Below are 24,923 nucleotides of genomic sequence, written 5' to 3' on the forward strand. Positions count from 1 at the left end.
CAAGAACATAAAATCTAGTGGAAAAAAACTGATGTATGAACAGATAATCACCGTACAACAAAATAAGTTTCAAGGTAGTTATTTCCCCCTCTTTTATAAAAATTCTCTTTCCCTTTGATAAGAGTCATCACATTTAAATTTTTTCATTCGTGTTCTGTCTTCTGCTAGAGTGGAATCTCCATGCATCTAGTTTCCTACTGTAACCCCTGTGCCTAAAACATTACCAAGCCCAACATAGGTACTCCATAAATATTTGTTGAAAGAGTAGGCGAGTAAAGTGCTGCAATAGAGAAGTAGCGGAAGGGCTGTGGGAGTACAGGCAATACCAAAGATCTCAGCTTGACGGAAATGACATTTGAGTGGGTCTTGAATGCTCTTGAAGGATAAAGAACAATTTTTCTGGTGAAAATAAAGGGGAATAAAATTTTCTCCTTAAATCTCCTCCAGAGACTTCCATTAGCCAAGTTTAAGTGGGCAGATCCTCACCCTAAGTGTACACATTGCATGTAGTAGTCACAATGTTCTTGGTTGCAAGTGAAAGAAAACAGCGACTCAGATGGATTAAAAAATAAGCAGTGTATTGTATCGTGTAACAAGAAGTCTGGAGGCTGACAGTTCAGGCAGCCTCAGTGCCATCCCTCCTCACTGGGTCAGCTTAGCTCTTTTGTGGTTGCAGGATGGCGCCCACAGTGGTAGGCATCACAGGCAGACAAAACAATAGCCAGCAGGGGAGAGGACTGTTTCTCCTTTGGAACAAAATCTTTCCCATAAGCCCCCAAAAGACTTACCTCACATTGGCCCTCACGCCACCCCTTATTGGCCAGAACTGTCCCATGCACATATGTAACCTAAACGCTGCTAAGAAGAAGGAAAACAACACGAGAAGTTGGACTAATCACATGTTACTCCTTGGGGCTTGACCTGAAACTCCTGCCTTTCCTGAAGCACAGAGCTATGCAGAAAAAGGTGGACTCCCAAACAAAACAAAACAAAACAAAACAAAACAAAACAAAACAAAACAAATAACTGGGGTTTTGTTAGGAAGGAGAAAGGGAAGATGACTCCTCAGCAGGTAATCAACAGTGTTTGCAACATTAGGCTTGGAGAAGGTTAAGGTTCTGTTTTCTTTGCGGATGAATATTACCTAACATTTTAATTTATTCTTTTTCATGCTTTTTGCTCCTTTCCTTTCTCCTTCTACATTAGTAGTCAGTTGAATGAATCAAGTGCTATATCAATAGGAAAGAGTGTTATGTGTAGAGTGTACATATGAATCTAATTAATCAAAAATATGTTGATTAGACGTGAGTGCACTTTCAGGTAAAAACCTTGATTCACATGCGTCTGACAATGTGGCCATGCACAGCTGTTCATCAGTTGTATCCTGCTCTTTCATGGCCTTGTGCCCTTTACTTGTGCTGATTCTTCGGTCTAGGAAGTCCTTCTCAGTTTTCTTACCTGTAGTGGATACTAGGGATTGCCTCTCCAGCCTCCATTCTATCCTTCTAGTAATTTACTTGAAGAGATTGGGAACTGCAGAACTATTTTTTCAGACTCCCTTGCAGCTAGGGTCTTGATCTGAAATAAGTTCAGTCACTTATAATAATCAGGTGCACTTGTATGAGATTTGGAGGCAGATGGAAGGAGAAGAATGTTGCTGTTGCTGTTGGCAAGCAAGGTTTGAGCAATAAAGTTAAGAGGCATTTAATGCTGTTGGACTGGATGTCCTGTGTCAGTGTCTAGTCACCAGTTTCATGGGTGTGAAGAGCTGTTGCTGCAGCAGCACCATCCCAACTTCTGGAACATAGCTACTATGGTGGGTCCTTGAACTCTATAGCTCAGAGGTACCCCCCTGAGCTCTGCCCCTCCAGCCCATCAACTTTGTAAGCCTCTGCTGGATTCTCAGCATTAAATCTTTCTCTATTTGAAACACCTAGAGTGGTTTGCATTTCCTGTGCTAAACCCTGACTCATAGATCACCTAATTCATATTCAGCTTTCCAGGCACAGCCTGAATCTTCCCTGAACCACCAGGTTAGGCCAGGTGCCTCCTCTGTGCTCCCACCATGTCCTGCCTGGTAAGCCCATGCTTCTTCATCTTTGCACCCCTGGCACCAGTGCTTGGCTCACAGCATGTGCAGCATCAATATTTACCAAACTGAAGCATCCTCTGCCAAGATACAGGAAGGTCCTGAATTCTAGTTTAAAGGGTGCCCCACCTCAGGCCTGGTCTGCAAAGCACAAAGAACACCTTGGCTCTAGACGTATACTGGATTCTAAATGAATGCAGAGCCCTAGGCTTTTCCATGCTTTAGCCCCCCACATAAGAGGCCACAGCAGAATTGAAAATTTTTGTCCTGGGAAAGGGATGATAAGGAACAAGGGAAGATGCTTATCTCAAGAGTTAACCATCTGGTGGTGTTCAGAACTCTCTATTGCTGTGCCTACAACGAGGCCTACAATCAATGGCAGCATAGGCTTTGGAGTGAGGCAAACCCAACTTGGAAGGTGTGTAGCAAGTTATCTAACTTGTCTGAACCTCAGACTCTTCATCTATAAAATGGGGATGACAATATCAACCTCACAGGATTCTTGGGAGTAAAAGAGATTATACATGTAAATGCTCAGCACAGTGCATGCATATTGGACGTGCCCAGTACCCATCAGCTGCTGTTATGGCCCCCGTTGTTGTTGACTGTGCCATCACTGTACCACAATTCTGTTACATAGTTTTTACCTCATAAACATACACTTTCCTTCAGCCCAAACAGACTCACATGCAATTAGACTAGAATGCACTTCTCTATTCTTTCTCCAGAGGTGTTCCATTCTACATGGTGATGTGACTAACCCTTTTTTGCAGAAGATTCAGCTAGGCCCAAGTTTGGGGCTGTGTTGAGTAAATAACAAAACCATCTATGTCAGTGGCTCTGGACCCTAGCCAAAAATCAGGAGCACCTGGAGAGTTAAAAACAAAACGGCAACAAAGATAAACAAAATGAAACTAAGAAACAATGTCTGGGTCCATCAGCCAGAGGTTCTGATTCAATAGGGCCCAAGCATCAGTATCTCTTAAGGCTCCCCAGGTGACTGTAACGTGCAGCTGAGAGCTACTGCTCAGTGTGGGAAAGATGAGTACGTCCATCGTCCATCGCCTCTGGGAAAGAAGAAAGAAGCTCTTACTTTTCTATAATCTCCACCACAGTGGGGGAGGGGAGAGGACTAAAGATTATAGTTGAATGATTCCACTTATAATGTGAACAAGGCATTCTTATTATGAACCTGGATAAATGACTCATCATGTTAATCCTCTGGTTAGCGTCTTGGTTTCTCATCTAGAGATGTCTGATCTGATGAGAAGAGGAGTGATCAGAAATGCTCTAGGACATGGAAAAAGCTGGTCTGGAAATAGTTGTGAGGGATTTCACGTTGGCTTGTGGCTATCTGTTCTGTGCCAGCCCTTTGCACGCTTGCACACTTGTGGGCTGGTTGCTGATGTCAGGTGTATGCACTTTGATCTGGGGCAAGTGAAATGATCCCTGCTTTGGCATAAAATCTAGCTAATATCTAAATGCTAGAGATAGCTGGTGACAGCTGGGAGTGTGCTCAGACATAAAGTACAGGCATACCTCATTTTATTGTGCTTTGCAGACATTGCTTTTTCACAAATTGAAGGTTTGTGAGTTGTCAGATGATGGTTAGCATTTTTTAGAAAGTATTTTTAAATTACAATATGCACATTTTTAAAGACATAATGCTATTGCACACTTAATAGAATGAAGAATAGTGTAAACATAAGTTTTATAGACACTACTGGAAAACCAAAACATCCATGTGACTCACTTTATTGTGATACTTGTTTTATTGCAGTGGTCTGGAACCAAACCCACAATATCTCTGAGGTATGCCTATACATCTAAAGAATGTAACTTTTTCCCCATTATTAAAGTGATACAAAAAAGAAAATAGAGGGGGAAAACAGAAAAATAGGATGAACCCAGTAGAAACTAGTAACAGGCTTAAATAGAGTTATGAGGTGTTAGACATGATTTTAAATCCTTTACTATATAAATTCATTTACCCCTCACTACAACTCTATGAGGGGTAACTCCACTTTACAGATAAGGAAAAAGGACCTGGAGCTGTTGGGTGACTTGTCCAAAGTGGCACAGCTAGTAAAGGAAGAGCCAAGGTTTGGACTCATGCTGCATTTAACAGGGTGTGGTCAACCTCAGAGATGTATATAGCTCATAAAGTAAGCTTTATCCAAGGATTCAATGCCACTTGCTACAGTTTAAAAAGTTAAACTCAGTTGCCATTTACTCTTCCATTTATTGCACAAATATTTATTGAAGGCCTCTATGGGCAGCATAATCTTCCAGGCTTGATTATCAAGATGTTGAAGTGTGTACAGAGACTACCTGTCTAGTCATTCCTATAGCATTGAACTCACAAGTGTCTCAACAGACCATACATGTATAATCAACACGTCTAGTAAGATTTAAAATGCATTAAGTATTCCCTAATTACAAAATCCAAAAGCAATCCTTTGAAACTTTTGAAATGTCACACACTTACCAGACGGAACGTTTAGCATGATCCTCTGTATTTTCGTCAATTATTAAGTACACCTTGGATAATAATTTAAGTTGAATCTCATGAATTTCACTTTGTAGCAACATGTTTAACATAGCAGTAGCGTCTTCAACTCAGAAATTTGGTGTTTTGGGATAGATGGATGGATGCGTGGATAAATGGAAGGGTAGATGAGTAAATTAATAGATAAGAATACCTGGCAATGTTCTAGCTGCTTAAAAATTGCACCTTTAAAAATAATTCAGGGGACTTCCCTGGTAGCACAGTCGCTAAGAATCCGCCTGCCAATGCAGGGAACATGGGTTCGATCCCTGCTCTGGTAAGATCCCACATGCCACTAAGCCTGTGGCAGGTGGATTCTAAGCCCGTGCACTCTGGAGCCTGAGAGCCACAACTATTGAGCCCACGTGTCACAACTACTGAAGCCCACGCACCTAGAGCCTGTGCTCTGCAACAAAGGAAACCACAGCAATGAGAAACCCGTGCATTGCAAAGAAGAGCAGCCTCCACTCTACACAACTAGAGAAAGCCCGCGCAGCAACAAAGACCCAATGCAGCCCATAAATAAATAAATAAATAAAATAATTCAGTGTTTTCCAGTTTGTTAAACAATAACTACGACTCAGGAGAAAATCGTGATTTCTGTCCTTTCCATGGACTAAATATGTAACTTCAAGCAAGTCATTACAGTGCCAGTTCCATCTGATTGTTGTGAGGATTAAATGAGCTACCTGAAATGAAGTACGTAGCACCCTGCCTAATACATGCTAAACAGCATATTTTATATTGTCTTTAAACTGAAGTAATATATGTAAAAGAGCACAAATTCAAATGATAAGAAAAGCTATACAATGCCAAATAAGTTTCTTTTGGCCAAATTTTCCTAGTATTATTACTACTATAATTAGAGACCTTCAAGCAAAAATAACATCTCCCTGTGGATTAAGCAGTGAGAGGTTTACAGACTAGGAGATAACAGCCTTTGAGTCAGAACCAAGCGAAATAACACATGTATTCTGGCTAAATTCCAGCATGAGTGATTAACATTCTCCAACTTCAAATAATTTTTATTATTAGCCAACACTTGTCCGTCCCCAATAATACACACGTTGCACAAAGGCCACAGAATGAGGCAGCCTCCCTTGGCATGTTCGCAATCTGTGCATACTTTCCACTGAGGGTTTCCCTTTCTTTTTGACTGCTATTCCATAGCTTTTCAACTCCCACTACTTTCAGCCCTGGGATGTTTGCCCACACTGGGTGCCAAGTAGTTCCAAAAAACAACAAAATATGAGCACCTGTAGAATCCCAGGGAATGAAAGAGGTAATGTACATTTTAAACGTATTTCTTAATAGTTTTGATGCTTGTGAAGCAATTGATATTTATTTCTTTGAACTCTGAGCCTGGGGTTAATACACATATTCCTCATTATTTTTCACAAAGTCTTGTTGATAAGTAGGAAGGAGAGGGCTGTTCTGCAATTTTGTCTCTCAGTCTGTGTAAGTGGGATCCAGGACAGGAGAACCACAATAACCGCGGTGCATCTCAGCGCTTTAGTCCAGTCCTGAGTCCTGCAAGAACTCAGGCCCTCCTGCCTTTTTTCCGCCTTCTTCCCAGTAGAAGGAAGGGGTAGGGGAGCAGGAAACAATTCAAACCTTCTTTGTAAGCGTGTGAATGAATTTCAAGAATGCTAAAACACCTCAGTCTTCCAACCTAATTAGAACATGTAGAAAAGAGGCATTTTTTTAGGACATTTAAAGCTTGCAGCATAATAACCCATCTGGAGAGCGCCACAGTGCGTCCCAGTGGTCGAGGAGCCCAGCAGGTCCTCTCGTGGGCTCCCGCTGCTCCGTGCGCCCCGGATCCCCGGCGGCGCGCGGGTAGCCCCGGGGGGGGGGGGGGGGCGGCCCCTGCCCATTACAGAGCTTGGAGCCAGTGTTGTTTTTCTCTGCGGGCGACTTCGGAACTGCCTGGATTTTTAACCCGATAAACTGATAAAGGACTGACATGTCTGGAGTCTTCCAAAGACAGAAAGAAAATCACTCTCTTGTCGCAACAGTAAGATTTTGTTACGAAATGTAAAAGTAAAGGTTAAAGCCTGGGAGATAACCGGGGGCATGTGGTGGGGAGAGGGGAGGGGGTGGTAAAAATTGTGCGTGTCGCGGCCCAACTATCTCGGTTCGAATCCCGGGTTTGTCATTTGAGTGCCTACTCTGTGCCAGGCGCTCGGAATACCGCGCTGAACAAGATTACCTACATTGTGGCTTTCTTGGGGGAACTATGATTAGCTCAGTTGCCTTGGTCATGTTTCTAAACTCTGTTTCGTCACCTATAAGGAGTGCCTGCCTCATAGAACTGTTGCAAGGATCTGAGACTTCCTGTATTAAGATGGGAACGATGAACGCGCTGACACACAGGGGCTCAGTAAGCATTTGTACTTCGCTCAGTTTGAGCTCACCTGGTATGAGGGCAGCGCAGAGAGGAGACAGGTGCCACGGTTAAGAGCGATTCCTTGAGCAGTTCCTCTAAACAAGCGCTGAACTCTAAGGATGCTTAGCTGCAGAGAGGAGACATGGTAGGTGCCCTGCAGCAAGGGTTCCTACGCTAGAACATTACAGGAAACGGAGCCCCGCACCAGCGGGAGCCTACAGAGAACTCGGGAGGGACTTCCAGCTAGGGTTTCCCGCTCCGGGTCTCAAGAAGGCGCGATTAGCATTCGCCCCGCCCCCCACAGCTTCCCGGCCCGCGATTGGCCCGCGCTCCTCGGCCGCCCGCTCCCGGAGGGGCGGGAGGGCGCCTGGGGAGAGGCCGAGCCCGCGGGGCAGTAGGCGGGGACGCGCGGAGAGCGTGGCGGGGCGGCCCACCAACCGAGCCCCAGCGCGAAGGGGCGGGGCCGGGGCGGAGCCTCCCGGCGGGCATTAGAAGCAGGTGACCCAGGCTGGGCGGGAGAGGCCAGTCCGCCCGAGGCCGTGACTCCGCCGCGGACCCCGCCGCCGCTGCCGCCGCGCGCAGTTCAGTACCCGCCGGAGGTGGGCGAAAGGGTGCTAGAGCGCGGGGGAGGAGCCGAGCCCGGCGAGTCCCGGGAGAGCCGCCGCCGCCGCCCCCAGGAGTTCGCTGGAGCGCGGAGCCCCCTGCAGGGGAGGAGGCGAGCGGCGGGCGGGACGCGGCGGCGGGCGCGCCCCGTGCAGTCCCGGCGGGTCCGGCGCTGGCCGCTAGCGGTGCTGTGAGGCGGCGGGATTCCCCGGTCGCCGCGCACCGCCTTCCTCTCGCCCAGGTGCTGCCAGGCGCGCTCACCCTTCGTCCGGCTCCCGGACCCTGGTGGAAGCACGGCCTGCCCCCGCCCTGATCATGCGGGGGGCCCCGGAGGAGGAGAGGGCGAGTGACCGGTCTGCGGCGACCTCGTTCAGGGGGCGACCCCCTCTCTGAGCCGCCCCCACATGCTGCCATGCGCTGCCTCTTCGGGTACCCAGTGTGTTGTCAAACTTTTCCGATGCCAGCCCGTCTCTGAGTCTCGTTTCTGAGCGAAGTGTCCCAGAGACGGAGGACCCAGGCTGGCTACGGACTACTGCTTCTCTCGGGATCCTCGGAGGTGAGAGCCCGCTCCTTCCCCTGCTCCACGTTCTTCTCCCGGCCCCTCTGCCCTTCTCCGGGGGGACTGAGCGCTCTGACCTCGGGGTGCAGCCTGGCAGGCCTAGCGAAAAGGGAGGCGGGGTGAGGGGCGGGGAGCCTGTCGTTTGGTTCCAGGAGGTGGTGGGAGGGAAGGGAGAGAGGTTAACTTCAGAGTTTTGGAGACCGCTTGCGGGGATTGTGCCGTGGACGCCCCTCTAATTGGGAGTGGTCGCAATTTTTCTTCTCCCCCACCTTCTTTTTTCAAGAGTACTTCCCCTGGAATCGGAGCCCTAAACGTGCCTCCCCAGCCCTATCCAGCGAAGAGCTGAGCGCTCCCTGCGGAGGCAGCGCCCTCCCGAAACAGTTTATCTTTGGCCGGATATCTTTAAAAGAAAAAGAAACCAACAGGTTGCCAGCCCCAGCGCCGCACAGGTCCGCGGAGAGGGAAACCCCGATCCCGGTCTCCCCCGCCTGAGCTGGCCCCACGCGGGCTGCGGGAGACGAGGGGAGGGAGGGGGCTATGGCTCGGCCTGACCCGTCCGCGCCGCCTTCGCTGCTGCTGCTGCTCCTAGCGCAGCTGGCCGGCCGGGCGGCGGCCGCCTCCAAGGCCCCGGTGTGCCAGGAGATCACAGTGCCCATGTGCCGTGGCATCGGCTACAACCTGACGCACATGCCCAACCAGTTCAACCACGACACGCAGGACGAGGCGGGCCTGGAGGTGCACCAGTTCTGGCCGCTGGTGGAGATCCACTGCTCGCCGGACCTGCGTTTCTTCCTGTGCTCCATGTACACGCCCATCTGCCTGCCCGACTACCACAAGCCACTGCCGCCCTGCCGCTCGGTGTGCGAGCGCGCCAAGGCCGGCTGCTCGCCGCTCATGCGCCAGTACGGCTTTGCCTGGCCGGAGCGCATGAGCTGCGACCGCCTGCCCGTGCTGGGCCGCGACGCCGAGGTCCTGTGCATGGATTACAACCGCAGCGAGGCCACCACGGCGCCCCCCAGGCCCTTCCCGGCCAAGCCCACCCTCTCAGGCCTGCCGGGGTCGCCGGCCTCGGGGAGCGACTGCGCCGCCGGGGGCCCGTCGGTGTGCAAGTGCCGCGAGCCCTTCGTGCCCATTCTGAAGGAGTCGCACCCGCTTTACAACAAGGTGCGGACGGGCCAGGTACCCAACTGCGCGGTGCCCTGCTACCAGCCGTCCTTCAGCCCCGACGAGCGCACGTTCGCCACCTTCTGGATCGGCCTGTGGTCTGTGCTGTGCTTCATCTCCACGTCCACCACCGTGGCCACCTTCTTAATAGACATGGAACGCTTCCGCTACCCTGAGCGTCCCATCATCTTCCTGTCAGCCTGCTATCTGTGCGTGTCACTGGGCTTCCTGGTGCGCCTGGTCGTGGGCCATGCCAGCGTCGCCTGCAGCCGCGAGCACAGCCACATCCACTACGAGACAACGGGCCCTGCGCTGTGCACTGTCGTCTTCCTGCTGGTCTACTTCTTTGGCATGGCCAGCTCCATCTGGTGGGTCATCCTGTCGCTCACCTGGTTCTTGGCGGCTGGCATGAAGTGGGGCAACGAGGCCATCGCGGGCTACGCGCAGTACTTCCACCTGGCCGCGTGGCTCATCCCCAGTGTCAAGTCCATCACGGCGTTGGCACTGAGCTCCGTGGACGGGGACCCTGTGGCCGGCATCTGCTACGTGGGGAACCAGAACCTGAACTCGCTGCGTGGCTTCGTGCTGGGCCCGCTGGTGCTCTACCTGCTGGTGGGCACGCTCTTCCTCTTGGCGGGCTTCGTGTCGCTCTTCCGCATCCGCAGCGTCATCAAGCAGGGCGGCACCAAGACGGACAAGCTGGAGAAGCTCATGATCCGCATCGGCATCTTCACACTGCTCTACACGGTGCCAGCCAGCATCGTGGTGGCCTGCTACCTGTATGAGCAGCACTATCGCGAGAGCTGGGAGGCCGCGCTCACCTGCGCGTGCCCCGGCCCGGACTCCGGCCAGCCGCGCGCCAAGCCCGAGTACTGGGTGCTCATGCTCAAGTACTTCATGTGCCTCGTGGTGGGCATCACGTCGGGCGTCTGGATCTGGTCCGGCAAGACTGTGGAGTCGTGGCGGCGCTTCACTAGTCGCTGCTGCTGCCGCCCGCGGCGGGGCCACAAGAGCGGCGGCGCCACGGCCGCCGGGGACTACACCGAGGCGAGCGCAGCGCTCACCGGCAGGACCGGGCCGCCGGGCCCCGCCGCCGCCTACCACAAGCAGGTGTCCCTGTCGCACGTGTAGGAGGCGGCCGAGGCCGAGGGACCAGACGGGGGCCGGGAGTGGAGGGAGGGGGGTGGTTTTGTTTGGTAGCTTTGCCAAGGTCACTCCCGTTTACCTTCTTGGTGCTGATGCCCCCTCCTGGGGCCACCTGGAGAGAGGGGAAGGGGGCCGTTTCAAGGGGAGTGCTTGTCCCAGGACTTCTCAAAGGGGTTCAGCTCCCGTTCTGTTCTATCTTACTGCCTTTTCAAGGGGAACCCTGTTTTTAATTTATATGTAGTTTTCTTAATTTTTAACATTGTTGCATTTTGGCAACAAAATTTATCTTTGCTTTGGGGGCTTTACAATCCTAAGGTTGACATTATAATGAAGTTCCACTTGGTTCAGGTTTCTTTGAACTGTGTGCTCTAAATTGGGAAAATATATTTCCTATACTTGTGTCTTTAAAAATAATGTGAACAGTGAAAGTTTGGGTTGCTGTGACTGGGAAGTGGTCCGCTGTGCTTTTCCAAGCTTGTTTCTCCTTCCACTGCTTAAAGTGTTCAAGATGCGTTAAGGTGAGCTGCTTGTCCTTGTTTATGGTTCCTAAGTTAGGGGCACCCCACGTCATACCAAGGAGGGGGAGCATACTGTGGTTCAGGCCTCCTGAAAGTGACAAGGTTAGGGAGTGTTTAGAGATTCTTTGTCCCTCCTGGCTTTGTTTAGCAAGTTTCAGTTCCTTTTCTGTAGTACTTGTAATCATTCTCATTCTTAATAGTGCCAGCTTTGCTTGAGTAAGTTAGAGGTAGCATTGTAGTGTTCAGAATAAATATTTGGAATAGTGAGAACCTAAGGGATGGTGATTGGTTGAACTTGAAGTCTAGATTTTAAGATGGCAGCTTTATGCCGGAGGAGTGGGTGGTTCTTAACAGGCTTAAATGATCCCACTTTTTTAAACTGGTGTTATAATTTTGGTAAAAATAAACCCACTTCCTTCTTCTGGAAGTACTTAGTGATAGTGCTGAAGGGGGCTCCTTTTTACATTCAAGGACTAAAATGGATATACCTCCTGTAATTAAGTAAATTTCCAACACTTCTCTTATCTGCTCCACCCCCATCTCACCTCCTTTATCATGTTAAACACTCTTTTTGCTTTTCTTATTCCTCCTCTCCTGGAGAGCTGTGATTAGAAACCACACCCACCCTTGAATGAGGTGCTTGAACGGGGGGAGAGAGGCTGGCTACCTGTGAACAAACATTGGCAGCAATGAGGGAAAATAAGTGTCCCTGGACTTTGGACTAGGTTACAGCCAGATATTCCAAAAGCAGCAAGACACTGCTCTCTGCAGCCTCTGAAAACAAATGAGACCCATGACACAATTGCATAAGCTTTTAAAACATGGATCAGTGTAGCAAAAGGAGAGCTGTTCCCATCACCCCACCTCAGTATATTTTTCTTTTCCTCCTCTTCTGAGAAAGCCTCGGTATTGATGAGCACACACTCACACACTTTACTGTTAGAGAATTCTGTTTGCTTTTCTAATCTGTTGAATCATTCCCTCATTCATATATGAAAGCCTGTGTATTGATGAATACACACATACACACACTACACACACACACACACTTTACTATTTAAAATTCTGTTTGCTTTCCTAATCTGTTTAATCATTCATTCAAGAAGAGTGTGAGGCCATTACTGGCCAGCAAAATACCAATGACCAGGACCAAGTGGGGACTAAATTTAAAAAGCTAAAACGGCAAAAGCAATTAAAATTTGGGAATGCCTCCCTAGAAAAACAGCAAGTGTAGGGATTTGTGCTTCATTTATACCAATGTTGGAAAAGTAAGATTTAAGCCCAGGCCAGTTTTTACTTTATGGATATTAAGTAAACAAGTATATAGGTTCCATAGTGGATTTAAGCACTTTGCTGGTGGAAGGAAGCCTGGTGTTATAGTTTTCATGGACTTTCAAAAGCTGTTCACATTTATAAAAATGCACTGCTCTTACACACTCATCCTCTGAGTCAAAATTAAATTTCAGTATATTCGACAAAACCTAGTACACAGAGCTACAGAATTTTTTGCGCATCTAATTCCTCTACTTATTCAGAAACTTCTTAGAACCTTGAAATAGATCCTCTCTTGTTTTTCAAATGAGGAGCTTTTCTGATCACCTTGACCTCTTCCCTCATTTAACATGTCTTCCCAGAAAGTACATAGATTATTCTGCTTTGGTCATTGTGCCTAATTTGGGTTGTTCCTGTTCCTTCTTTTTGTTGTTGTTGTTGTTGAGTGTTAAAATGATGCAGAATGTATCTAAAAGTTGTGGGATGATGTGGTCGAAGTGATTTAATTCTTCCTTTTAAAATAATTATTTTTCATTTTGGCAACATACCAAACCAAAAGAGAATAACCAATTTACTTAAAAAAAAAAATAGACAGTTAAGACAAAGGATACTAAGCCAAGGAGAGGCAATACAAGTAATGCATTTAGAGGTCTAGGTCCAGACCAACTCTCAGAGCTGCCTCTGTTTTCAGTCTCTGTTCTCACTCCTGCTCTCCCTCTCCCTTCCCTCAAAGATTAAGCCCACCTGCTTCCCTGAAGTCTTACATCAACCACCCCTCCCCCTACCCAGGGCAGAGAAACCCATCTATTTTACGGTCACCCTCTATTTCCATCCCATATGCTATTTTCTCCTGATTTTTATTTTTATTAGGCAAACAATCCATACTCATGAAAATAATTATAAAATGAAAAGTTGTGGTTTAGCAACTTCTTCACAGCCAGCTCTGTGATTTTCTTGAGGATTTAAGGCCCAGTTTCGTCTCACATATACAGCTTTCGGGCTGTCCCTTTCACGGTTCAATTTTAAGCAGTGTCTCCCGTCATAGATTAGGGGGGAAAGATTTAGAAGGAACTAACATGTGACCTCTCAGTGAATCCGTTGACAAGACGTAGGAAGTCTTTTTAATTTACATTATTAACCTCACATTTTGAAGGTGTCTAAATTGGCTGAAAATAAGTTTTCTTGGTGCCTTATTGGTTTATCCTTGCAAACGTTTGTCATATTTTCTGGTGGTCATTTCCAGTTGATGGGCCTGTGTGTGTGTTGTGTGTCATTGTGCGCATGTACAAGCTGAAATAATGTGCCGACAGCACTGTTTCCAAGTTGGTATTCATTAGGCCGTTTCCTCCTGGGCTAGGGCTGCGCGAATCCTGACACTGGCTGCCAGGAGAAAACCTCGTGGATTCCACACCGAACCGTGATAACAGCATCCGTGACCTGCCGTCTCAAGCACAGAATGGGAACCCCAGAGCTAGGAAATGTCGTGGTATATTTTAATGAACTGCTACCCCTGCTAAAGAGGCTTCTTTCACTTTTGTGCTCTACAGAAAGACCAAGGGGGGTAGGAGGGACAAAGCTTTGACTAACTGCTTTCTAACACTGAAGGTGGCCAACAGGACAGAGACCGTCACAGATCTAGGCAGGTGTGAGGGACAGTGGCTGAGAATTGCCCGCTCCCCCCGTGTGCCCTTTCTTGCCTCCAAAGTCCAATCAAGGGATCCTGGAAAGAAATACGCCTGGGTTGAGGAGGGTGTTTCTGAAAGAAAAAGCTACCAAGACATTAAAGCAGGGTGAAGGGTAGGCAGGATGAAAGTAACTAAGTAACCTGACTCAGAACCCTCAAAAGCTTCTAGCAGCTTGATGACAATTATAGGATTTATTTCAGCCAGGATAATGTCTGTGGTACATCATTTGAAGACAATATTACTTCATGTTGTTACAAACTGTATGTATAGTATGTATGTGTTGTGGGTGTGTATATAAATAATATATATTATATATATGAGAGATTTAGTGACTTTTGATACGGGTTTGGTGCAGGTGAATTTATTACTGAGCCAAATGAGGCACATACCGAGTCAGTAGTTTGAGTCCAGGGCATTCAATTCCTTTTCTGATTTCTGTGTACGTATAGTGCCTGTCCCACGTGGTACTGTCGGTGTCATGTCAAATCCAGAACTCACAGAGCAGAGCCAGCGATATTTTATTTGTAGACAATCAACTTAAACCTATAAATTATTACTGGCAGATGCTTATAATTCTGAATCCCTAACAGTAACAAAAGGAAACCCAGAGCATCTTGAGAAGACGTTTTTTGTTTTTGTTTTGTTCCTGGAAGTCAATAGAACAATGGTTGTATGGTTATATTAGTTTCAAGATCCTTAATTTGGTGACATTATTTCAGAAAAAAATTTGTATGTATTATATTTGTGGGAAGCTAAAATAATGGTTTGAGATTTTTATCAAATATGGAGAGTAGTTATTTATGAAAAACAAAGAAATGTCTATTTTTGTTTCTTTGTTCCCAATTAATGTAGATAAATTTTAAAGTGCATTAAAGCAATGGTAAAGCAAATAAAAAGATGCTGTACAAGTATTTTTCTCCTCATGCTTTTATGGAGAGACGCACTGCTTTCTCAAGAGTATCTGAAGGAGATACGTGGATTCTAACTTCATGATCAGATTCCTCAGATTTACTTAAAATATAAGCAGCAATGTTTTTATTGATAATAAAGTCAAGCAAGTTCCAATCGCCAGAAGCAGAGCTAATGAAAACATGTTTTACTTGAATATACTTCATAGTTTCCTCTGCTGATCCTGTGATTGATTCACTTGAAGAAATGAAGGGAAATACACATAAGAACAGACATTGCCTGAGATGGTGTTCTATTTTATCAACGCTCCGTCGATACTCTATACTGAAGCAATTGGGATAGAATTGGTGTTGTTCTGTGTGTCTGGTTGGCAGTCAGGAACTCCCCAGACTTTATCATTCAGCAGTTAGATCCATAACGTGGTATTTAAGGTCTAAATACAAATCAGGGAACCCAGATAAGAGGATATATAGCTCTCCCTCTATATTTGTGGGGAATTGGTTCCAGGAATCTCCCTCTCCCCACCCCCCACCCAATACCAAAATCCATGGATGCTCAAGTCCCTTATATAAAATGGTATATAAGTGCACTATGTGCATATAACCTACGCACAATCCTCCCATCTTCCCCCGCATCCTCCCGTATACTTTAAATCATGTCTAGATCACTTATAATACCTAATACAAATCCTAAGTAAGTAGTTGTAAATATAATGCAAATGGTTGGTGATGCATAGCAAATTCAAGTTTTGCTTTTTGGAACTTTCTAAAAATTTTTTCCCTAAATATTTTCAATCCATGGTTGGTTGAATCCGCTGATGCAGAACTTGAGAATACAGAGGGCCTAATCAACAGTAAGTTGATTTAGAGTTGGCACTTCCCTGACAACCTGGACAGATGCTTAGTAAACCAGAAATAATTAATTAATGAATTAATTTAGTGTCAAAGTGAGTACTATGAGCATTATTAGATTGGTACATATTAGGGCATTTGGGAGAATGGGAAATACAGCAGTTGAGCTGGATCCTGGTGGAAGATCCACTGGGCCTTATCTGTACAGGTCTCTGTAGTTGGCACATCTTCCCAATGCTTTCTCATTGCTCATTTTCCCCCAGTGGAAAAGGGGGGGCACTGTTGGACTTAGGAGGTTGGAGAAATAGATAATGCTTCTTTTAGTGATTTAGTTACAGAGCTCTTTCATTTGTCATGCCCAACAGAATGAGAGGCGGTAGAATGGTTCTGTGCATAGAATTGAGAGCTATACTGACTAGGGATTCAAATCCCAGCTCCATCATTTATGGGCTCTGTGATCCTCGACAAATTACTTAACTTCTTAGTACTTCATTTGCGTACTTCATCTTAAGACTTTCTCATCTGTGAAAGGGGGATAATGATAGTACTTATATTTTAGGGTTGAGAGGACCTAAAAGATTAAATCAGGCTAAGGTAGGTAAAACAAGGAGGAAGCAGCCATTCAGGAATAGAATGGAAAGAGAACTGAAAGACTAGTTTTCAAATTTGTATCTGCATAAGAATCATTTGGGGTTCCTATTAGAAAGGTAGATTCCCAGCCTTCAGCTCCAGAAATTAATTCCAAGAAGTGGGTCTTTTTGTTTTGTTTGCTTGTTTCAGTAAATTTTTAGAATTATTTTAGGTTTACAGAAAAGTTGCAAAGATAGATCCATTTTATCCTAATATTAACATGTTATAGCACATTTGTTAAACTAAGAAGTCAACATTAATACCGTACTGTTAACTCCAGACTTCATTTGGATTTCACCAGATTTTCCGCTAATGTTCTTTATCTGTTCCAGGATTCCACATTGCATTTAGAGAAGCTTCCTTTCTTACAGGCACTTTCAGCCCATGAGAGGCAGGTGGTCTGGGGGCCACATCTTGCGATGCACTAGGACATGTAAAGGACTGAGGAAGGTCAAATTGCCCCATCCTCATGTTGGGAAGATGAATGCAGTTTTGAAGCAGAAGGAAATAAATTGGGGGTGGGGGGGTGGTGGATATAGAAGTTTGACTTTAAGAGTTGGGATGGAATCTCCTCCATTAGATGAGAGGGGTTACCTTAAGAAGTGAAGCATTGGACTTTTCTGGTGGTCCACTGGTTTCCACACTTCCACTGCAGGGGACACGGGTTCAATCCCTGCTCAGGGAACTAAGATCCCACAATGCTGCATGGCACAGCCAAAAGAAAAAAGAAAAAAAAAAGGTGTCTATTCCTAATGCTTGGAAGGTGGGGTTGCTGTCTAGCCTGAGACACACCTAGGGTTGTGGGCAGGTCAGGGGAGTGCAGCAAATTGGGAACAACTATTGATACTTTGGGGGAACACAGGAGGGCCCAAGTCATTGATTAAAGGGGATTGTTATTATTATATTTCCTGGAACCTGGTGATGTTTTGGAAACGGGTCATAGTAGTAACCGACACCAAGCATTGCCACATTGGACACTAGCAGACAGGCAAAAGGTGAAGCTGATGTGAGCTTGTTGAGAGAGGGCAGTGGGAGGTGGACAAAACACATAAGTTCTGCCTTTGGACGAGTCAGTTCCCACAGTGAGGAGATACAGGGCCACCATCTGCGGAGCTAGAAGTAAAGATTAGTAGAATTGAGAATGGCAAGATGAAGGAATAGATGTTTTAAGAAAAAGCTAGCAGAATAATTTGAGGTCTTGAAGTAGATAATCAACACATTCTTGAGGACCTTAGGTTCTGAGGCTGTCACAGAATTTGTCTAATCATATTCAACTTAGCTCCCTTCACAGCAATTACAACAATCACCTAACTTGTTCCTTTTTTTAAAGAACATGAACCACTTTCCGTTTAACTCTGGATTCCTCTTAATTTCTATAGTTTCACTTTTCCTAGTTCTTTCTGCACCCTAGAGATCCTAAACCATAAACTGGTATTCTTAAAATCTGTTTCACATTAAGTACATGTAATCTGTCAAACCCATTTAAAATAGACTAGTGGAAATTGCCTCAGAAACCAAACAGACGGCACCTGCGTACAAGGGACCAGGCTTCACTGAAGCCCTCCTAGATCTTTTGTATTCTTGCTGGCACAGAGTCAGGCTGGCCAGGTTGGTAAGTGGCAAACAGTTAAGATTTTAGGTGATCTAATCTTTAACTTGATAGTTGCTGAGTATAATCTACAGATTCTGCATAGAAACCAGCACTTACCTGGGAGAGCCTCTGCCAGCTGTCGAGTGCTTTACCCAGTAGCTCTGTACTCAGGAATGTGGCTTCTGGGTGAGGGAACAGTGTAGTCATTTTACATGTGGTTAGAGAGAAGGCTTGGGTGATGAAAGATTTTAGCTAACCTACATGCTGTAGGTAAACATTTCCCAAAACACCGCATAACCTGAATACAGAGTGAATTGTTTTCCAGTAAATACCGGCGTCAGCATTTTTTTTCCAAAATCAAGGAATGGTATATTTAATAGAATGGGAAAACTAAACTGAGAAATGAAACTTGAACTGTTCTAAAACTAGGAATTAGAGCTGTGGGATTTCAATAATGAGCATACAGGGTACACGAGGAGTAAATGTGAAAGAACTGTGTCATGATGGAATCTGATACAGGATGGAAAAAATTCCTTAGCCATAAACACTGGGCCCTAAGCAGTTGTCTTAGGGTGAACCATGTGAATTCAACGTACAAAAATGGCAATTTCATTTGGTTCAAACATACATTTCAAATCTTTGTCTTTTCCTTGTAAAGTTCAGTTCACAGTATACCAGAGCTAAAGTTGCACTGATGTCAGTATTCCAACAGAAAAACAAAAACAAAACACAATTTAAGTTGAGGTAGTCAGATATTCTTTTATTATAGTCTTACTACTTTAGGGAACAAACCCTTCCTAGGTATAAAATTGTGAAAAAACTGCCGTAGTTGCCACCCAACTAGTAACTAGTTTCCATGCTCTACCATATTTGTCAGGGAACCTACTTTCAGTGATGTTTAAATTTTTACCTTAAGTTGACTCAATTTCCCATTTATCAAAATGGCTGTATTGCCTCAGAATTAAAGCTGAAAGAGCAATTTTTTAGTGATTCTCCTTATTCTAGCAACTTATTCTTGAAGCTACAGCTGTGTCCAATGTTCCTACCCATCTTTTTTTTAACCTTCAACCACTCAAGATATGTCAGCATTTCTGCTTAGTAACTGGCATATTACATGATGCGAACTATCAGTGATTTGTGATAGATTTTTTTTTTTCCCTTCTGTACTAAATCAGACCATTTCTCCTAATCAACAACTGATCGACAGGGCAAGAATAAGGATGCAGATGCAGAGAACGGACTGGAGAACACGGGGTTGGGGGGGCGGGGGGGTGAAGGGGAAGCTGGGACGAAGTGAGAGAGCAGCATAGACATATATACACTACCAACTGTAAAACAGATAGCTAGTGGGAAGTTGCTGTATAACAAAGGGAGATCAACTCGATGATGGGTGATGCCTTAGAGGGCCAGGACAGGGAGAGCGGAGGGAGTTGCAGGAGGGAGGGCATATATGTATAAATACAGCTTATTCACTTTGGTGTACCTCAAAAGCTGGTACAAGAGTGTAAAGCAATTATATTCCAATAAAGAGCTTAAAGAAAAAAAAACTTAACAAGAACAAAGTTAAAGATCTGACCTTAGGTAGTGAATTATGGTGAATGAAAACACAGCAAAACTATCAGGACTAATGGAATATTGCTTAGGCGCAGTGGCTAGAGCCTTAAAGAACCTTATAGAGATTTGGTATATTTCTAACTGAAAGGTAAGTGGAAATAGCATTTTAAAGTAATATCATGTGGCTTATTTAAAAGTCACCCTCTTTACAGCAACCACAATTCTACTACTTCCTGTTCTTCCATTTTCTTTTCTGTTCAATTGCTTGAAATCCTCAAATAACTCACATTCTGATTCTACAGTATTCCTGTAATTCCTTTCTCTCTGTATTCTACCTACTTTTACTTCTACCTGCTTTTCCCTCTTGGCACATCTAATGCACTCTGCCACTGAGCACTGTAGCCAGTGATTTTAAGTGTTCTAAATTATCTTCAGGTTGAAAACAGCATAAGCCAGAGAAATAAATGACGACATCTTAACTAAAGGCAAGGGTCAAAACAACTTATGAATGGTTAGTTTGAAAATGCTTTAAAGCCAACTATCAGAGCTGACTGAAAACATCTGAGTTAGGCAGAGTTGTAAGGTTATGTGAATAGTGAGAAGTGTTACACAGTAGCCAATATATTTTAATTAAAATAGAGTTTATTAGCTTTTCTTTTAATATAAACATGAGGGAAAAAAACCACATAAGTTGTAGCAATCTTTTCAAAATAAAACTGCAATCAATACTTGAGTCTCCAAACTCCAAACTCCATAAACAATATTTTTTGAGGTGGTAGATTGTAATATTTTATATACCATTATTTATCATTTAGGTCTCTGTCCTTTAAAAATGATGGAACCTGCAGCACTCAATATAATGTGAAGCCTTGCTATAAAGAGAGAAAGTATTTCTGGCCCAGAAATGCTTTGTTTACAGGCAAAATTCCTAGCACTGTATTTGAGAAGATAGGCAGAAAAAGATTTCACATAGTTGAGAACACTAATCTTTCTTTCCTTTTTTTTTTTTTTTTTAATATTTCAAGTTTAGGTGACATCATTACCAATCTCCTAAAAGACTGATTACTGGACCTCCCCGCCTTTTAAAGCCTGAGGTAAGGGTTCCTAAGGTTTATATGTTTCCTCTTAAAAATAGCAGAACTTGACGTGAGACACCTACAGCCAGATTATTAACACACAGGATAGAAAAGCTGTTGCACAGCACTTACTTTCCTATCACCACTATTAGGGTCCAATTCCTTTCAATTTATTACATGTGTATTAACACTGTTGTTCATAATTACTTTATCAAATCTAGAAGAAAAAAAAAACTTAGGTGATCAAGCAGGTTAACAGCCCAGCCTTGCAAAGGATTATTTTAAAAAGAGGAGGGGCAGGTCTGTGAAGATATAAAGTATCCCTTGAAGTCTTAGTGCAATTTTAAGCTTTGATACCTGTAGATGTATAAATGCTACAGACTTACAAAACAACATTTGAAAGTTTAATTGAATTTCTTCTAAACTCATTTAAGTTTTGTAAATTTTAAATACTAAGCTCTTCGTTTTAATTTTTTGTTTCGGCCCATTGTTTGCTATCTTCAAGAGGGGCTGAAACAAAAAATTAAAATTAAAAGCTTAACGTTTAAAACTTTAAAACTTTCAAATGATGTTTGCCAGTCTGTAGCATTTATACTTCTGCAACAGTGTCCTGCAGTGTCAAGCACACATATTAAAGCTTAAAATTGCACTAAGACTTTTGGGACACCTTCTATTTTATTACCTGCGTGCTAATTACTGGACCACCATGTTGGCTGGAATTATGAAAATATCCCTCAATACAAGTATTTAACAGAGAGGAACAATCATCAGAAAATGAGAAGCACCATTATAGTCAAAAAGAAATACAGCACGGACCCAACAGAAGGAGATAATAACATACTTTCTCTGTTTATGATCCCAAACACGCTAATAATGCTAATAAGTAGTGCTTGCAAAGAATTTGAATGACAAGTGTTATTCAGCAGCTTTTTGGTTTAAATCGATTGCCAATACTGACTAGCAGCTTCAATGATGTAGTAGGGAGGAAGAATCCTTCAAACCGAACAATGCTACAACAGTCTGTTCCTAAGTGGCTTTATGAGTTGTTAGGAGTCCCATGTTTTAATGGTAATACTGCATTGATTCTAAAGGAATATGCAGCAATATGGGGGAGTGGGGCAAGAAAAGAAGGAAAAACGTAAACGCTATAATAGTTAGTGTCTTTAAAGTCTAAAAATTTAAACTGGTAATTAAAAAACCTCACATAGTTCACAGCTATTGGCCTACATAGTAAGCAAATAACTGTGTGTGGGTTGGGAGCTTTTAGCTTTGGAGTAGTTTTTGTAACTCTGTTTACATTAAAAAGGACAGAAGAGTGTGTTGCATTGACAAGGTCCCGTTCTTTCCTATGAGCATAATCCTCACTGTCCATGAGTGTCTTGAATTCAATGTCTTTCTTTTAGGTGAAAATATTAACTTTGCTGGTTTCTGAACAGGAGAGGTGATATTTCTCCAGTCCTTGTTGCGAGGGGTTTATGATGTTACAACCCCTCACTTCTTCCTTAAGAGAGGATGGCGTTGGAGCGCTGAATACCAATGAAATTATCAGCACTGAAAGACCTTCTTATAGCAGCTCTGCACAAGTCTTTGTATTTGTCTTCACACAATCTGGAAATGGCCTAGGAAAGTCACACAGAACACAGGTACAATTAGGGGAAAAAAAGGTTCCAACCTTTAAAAAAAAAAGGCATCATTGATAAGCCACACACATCTACATTCTTTTAGATAGTTCATAGTTACTGCTTCTTTGGAGAGCTGATATCTACACTAACTGCCAATTCCCTAAGGTTATATCCTTTAAGGGCTATGATTAGATTGCTGGGGTAAAGGGGAACTTAAGAGTTATTTAAAAATTGGGTTCCCAAAGATAGGCTCCTAATAGCAGTATCATCTGTTACCTACACACTTGATCCTTAAACATAATGAACATACACTTGGGCTAAATCAGTATTTACTAAGTTATTCAACTTCTATTCAATCTTCATCAGTAATTACATACTCTGAGAAAATTTTAATGAGGTAGGTGTGTGCTGAAGGCAGGAGAGGTCTCATGATCGAAGCACTGAAAGGTGCTATTTCACTTGCATGTAAATTACGATAGAAAAGGATCTTACTCTAAAGTACCACCAAGGTACCACAGAGAGTGTCAATTTTAAATGTGTTCATTTCAGTTGTGAATTTTGCTGCATGCCCACCAAAAATCATAAGCCATAAATTACTTTGTCCCATGTATATTACCATTTCTATTAAAAACTTAAGTACTTTCTACATCCAGTATCTGAACCCACATTATACCTTCCAAGTATAGGTCTCTCAGGTTAGCCACTGATGCTTTGTCTAATAAACTCATGGGACTGAACTGTGATACACACACACACACACAAACTGCAAGCTGAGTAAAAGACAGTTAATAGTGGTAAGTAGATTATGTATATACCTATGATTAGGGATATAACTGTAAGAAATCATTCATGTATGGTTACATGTAAGTGCAGAGGTTCAGATGGAAAACCATTAAGAACAGATTAAATCTAATTGAAAATATTCTGAATTATGGTTAAAGAAGAGATAATATCTATGTTTTTTTTAAAAATAATGTGAGATCCCTGTATAAACCACAGGAAATATGATGCCAGGGTTAATAAGCTCTTCAAACTGTTAATTTAACAGCTTTCCATTTTCCTAATCACTGCTCAATACAATTTGGCCACAGACGCTGGCTCTGGTGGCTGACAGAAAACCCCAGTGAGCGCTCCTCACCTCTAGGTTCTGCGCCCGCTCTTTGCTGAGAGGAGCGAACAGAAAGCTCAGGTTGTTGTCATCTGCTAAGGAGCGAAGGTCAAAGTAGTATTTGGCATAAACACTGGCGGGAACATTAATATTAAACTGAAGTAGCTCCAGAAAGTGCCTTTCCATCTCATTCCTGGGGGAGGAGAAGACAAAACCAACACAGGACAATTTTAGTCAACTGGGCTATTTTCAAAAATACCATTCTGAGCTACAAGGATGGCTCTAAATACTGTTTTGAAACAAATAATGGCTACCCAGCTGGATTAATACACTAATGTTCAAACAAGGCACAGCTATCTGTGGTCCTTTCTGCATCCCAGCACTTTGAGTTTGGGACAAGGGGGAAGAGGTTACGGCCCTCTTATGCTCTCGTGCTGCTGACTCGGGGGCTTATTCTTCAGAGTTCCATTAGTGCAGCTGTACGATTCATGCTCCACGCTCACTCACAAGGCCCCGCTACAGTGATCAGATGAAAGGAATGATGTATGCTGTTTATTAGCTCTGAAGAACTTGCAGACATTTTCACAGGGCCGATAACAGGAAGGGGCTTATTGAAGTAGATATGCGCCAACAAAAGGAGTGGGCACATCACCACGGCAACAAATGGATCCATCGAGAGCCACTGCTATTATCTCTGAGGGGGGAAAACTCTTGAGGCAACAAGGATTCATCGCAAATAAATAAATAAGCTACATTCGATGAGAAAGGGAATCCCTTCCCCCTGCTCCAGTGCATGGGGCTGTGGCAAAGCGCCTAAGGCAAGTTTCTGTTCACCTTAACCTTACTAGGGTGAGAAGTTGTCACTACGACAGGACAGGATGTACTTTCTACGCTTTAGAAGGCAGTAAGATTACAGATAGCTGTCTTGGCTGGACTAAACCCACTTTATGATATGACCTCTGACAGAGCAGCCCAGGATGCTCAGCCCCGCAGCCCCCTGCCTGGGCAGAACACGCACATGCCCGCAGAGGGCGAATTCAGTGAAGTGGGAAAGCAGAGTGCTGGCAGCAAGCCTTTGCTACATAACCATATACAGCCATTTGCTTGCCAAATGTTTAATAAACATAAAATTAAAGTAAATCTTACCATTTTCACAGCAATCACTAAATTTAGAGAGTTAATTATATAAGAATGGTAAATACCCAAACATGAGAGTGGCTTATTTTACAATATATTTGGTCTCTTGGTTTTAAACTGCTAATATTTTATCTATTGGATAAGTCAATAAACGCTTGATGCTCTCCTGTATGGAGAGCAGAGTATGAGCAGAAATGAGGTTTCTCATTTGTTGAACTTTAAACCTAACTGAACCTACTTCCAAAATTAATTTCCTGTTCATATGGCCATAAGTCTATAGAAATGTAAATCAGATAATGTTTTGATAATCAGCTAATCAGGACTTAATTTACTACAGAAATAAATGCACTTCACTATCCCTTTTATATTTTCTCCACTAATACATTTTAATTGTCTGGAAATACAGTACTTCATAGGATTAACATGTCTATTAATAGAGCTTTAATCACTGAAGAAAAGCATTATGCCTACA

General features: G+C 44.0%; 2 protein-coding genes across 4 annotated transcripts in view; one reads left to right on the forward strand and one right to left on the reverse strand.

Annotated features, from left to right (window-relative positions):
• Positions 1-7,514: 7,514 nt before the first annotated feature.
• FZD5 (frizzled class receptor 5) lies at positions 7,515-11,391 on the forward strand. The gene is made up of 2 exons (XM_057745329.1): positions 7,515-8,185; positions 8,472-11,391. The coding sequence occupies exon 2, from the start codon at positions 8,726-8,728 to the stop codon at positions 10,481-10,483; it is 1,758 nt and encodes a 585-aa protein (XP_057601312.1). The 5' UTR covers positions 7,515-8,185; positions 8,472-8,725; the 3' UTR covers positions 10,484-11,391.
• Positions 11,392-20,141: 8,750 nt separating this feature from the next.
• CCNYL1 (cyclin Y like 1) overlaps positions 20,142-24,923 on the reverse strand; it is a 35,517-nt gene continuing 30,735 nt past the window's right edge. For all 3 annotated transcript variants that reach the window (XM_057745332.1, XM_057745331.1, XM_057745330.1), the window contains 2 exons: positions 23,345-23,507; positions 20,142-22,203 (listed from right to left, as the gene is read on the reverse strand). In XM_057745332.1, the coding sequence (XP_057601315.1) occupies positions 22,087-22,203; positions 23,345-23,507 (280 nt within the window). In that variant the 3' untranslated portion in view covers positions 20,142-22,086. The remainder of the gene's footprint in view (positions 22,204-23,344; positions 23,508-24,923) is intronic.

This window comes from Hippopotamus amphibius, chromosome 8, assembly GCF_030028045.1.
Source record: "Hippopotamus amphibius kiboko isolate mHipAmp2 chromosome 8, mHipAmp2.hap2, whole genome shotgun sequence".
In the NCBI taxonomy this organism is placed as follows: domain Eukaryota; kingdom Metazoa; phylum Chordata; class Mammalia; order Artiodactyla; family Hippopotamidae; genus Hippopotamus; species Hippopotamus amphibius.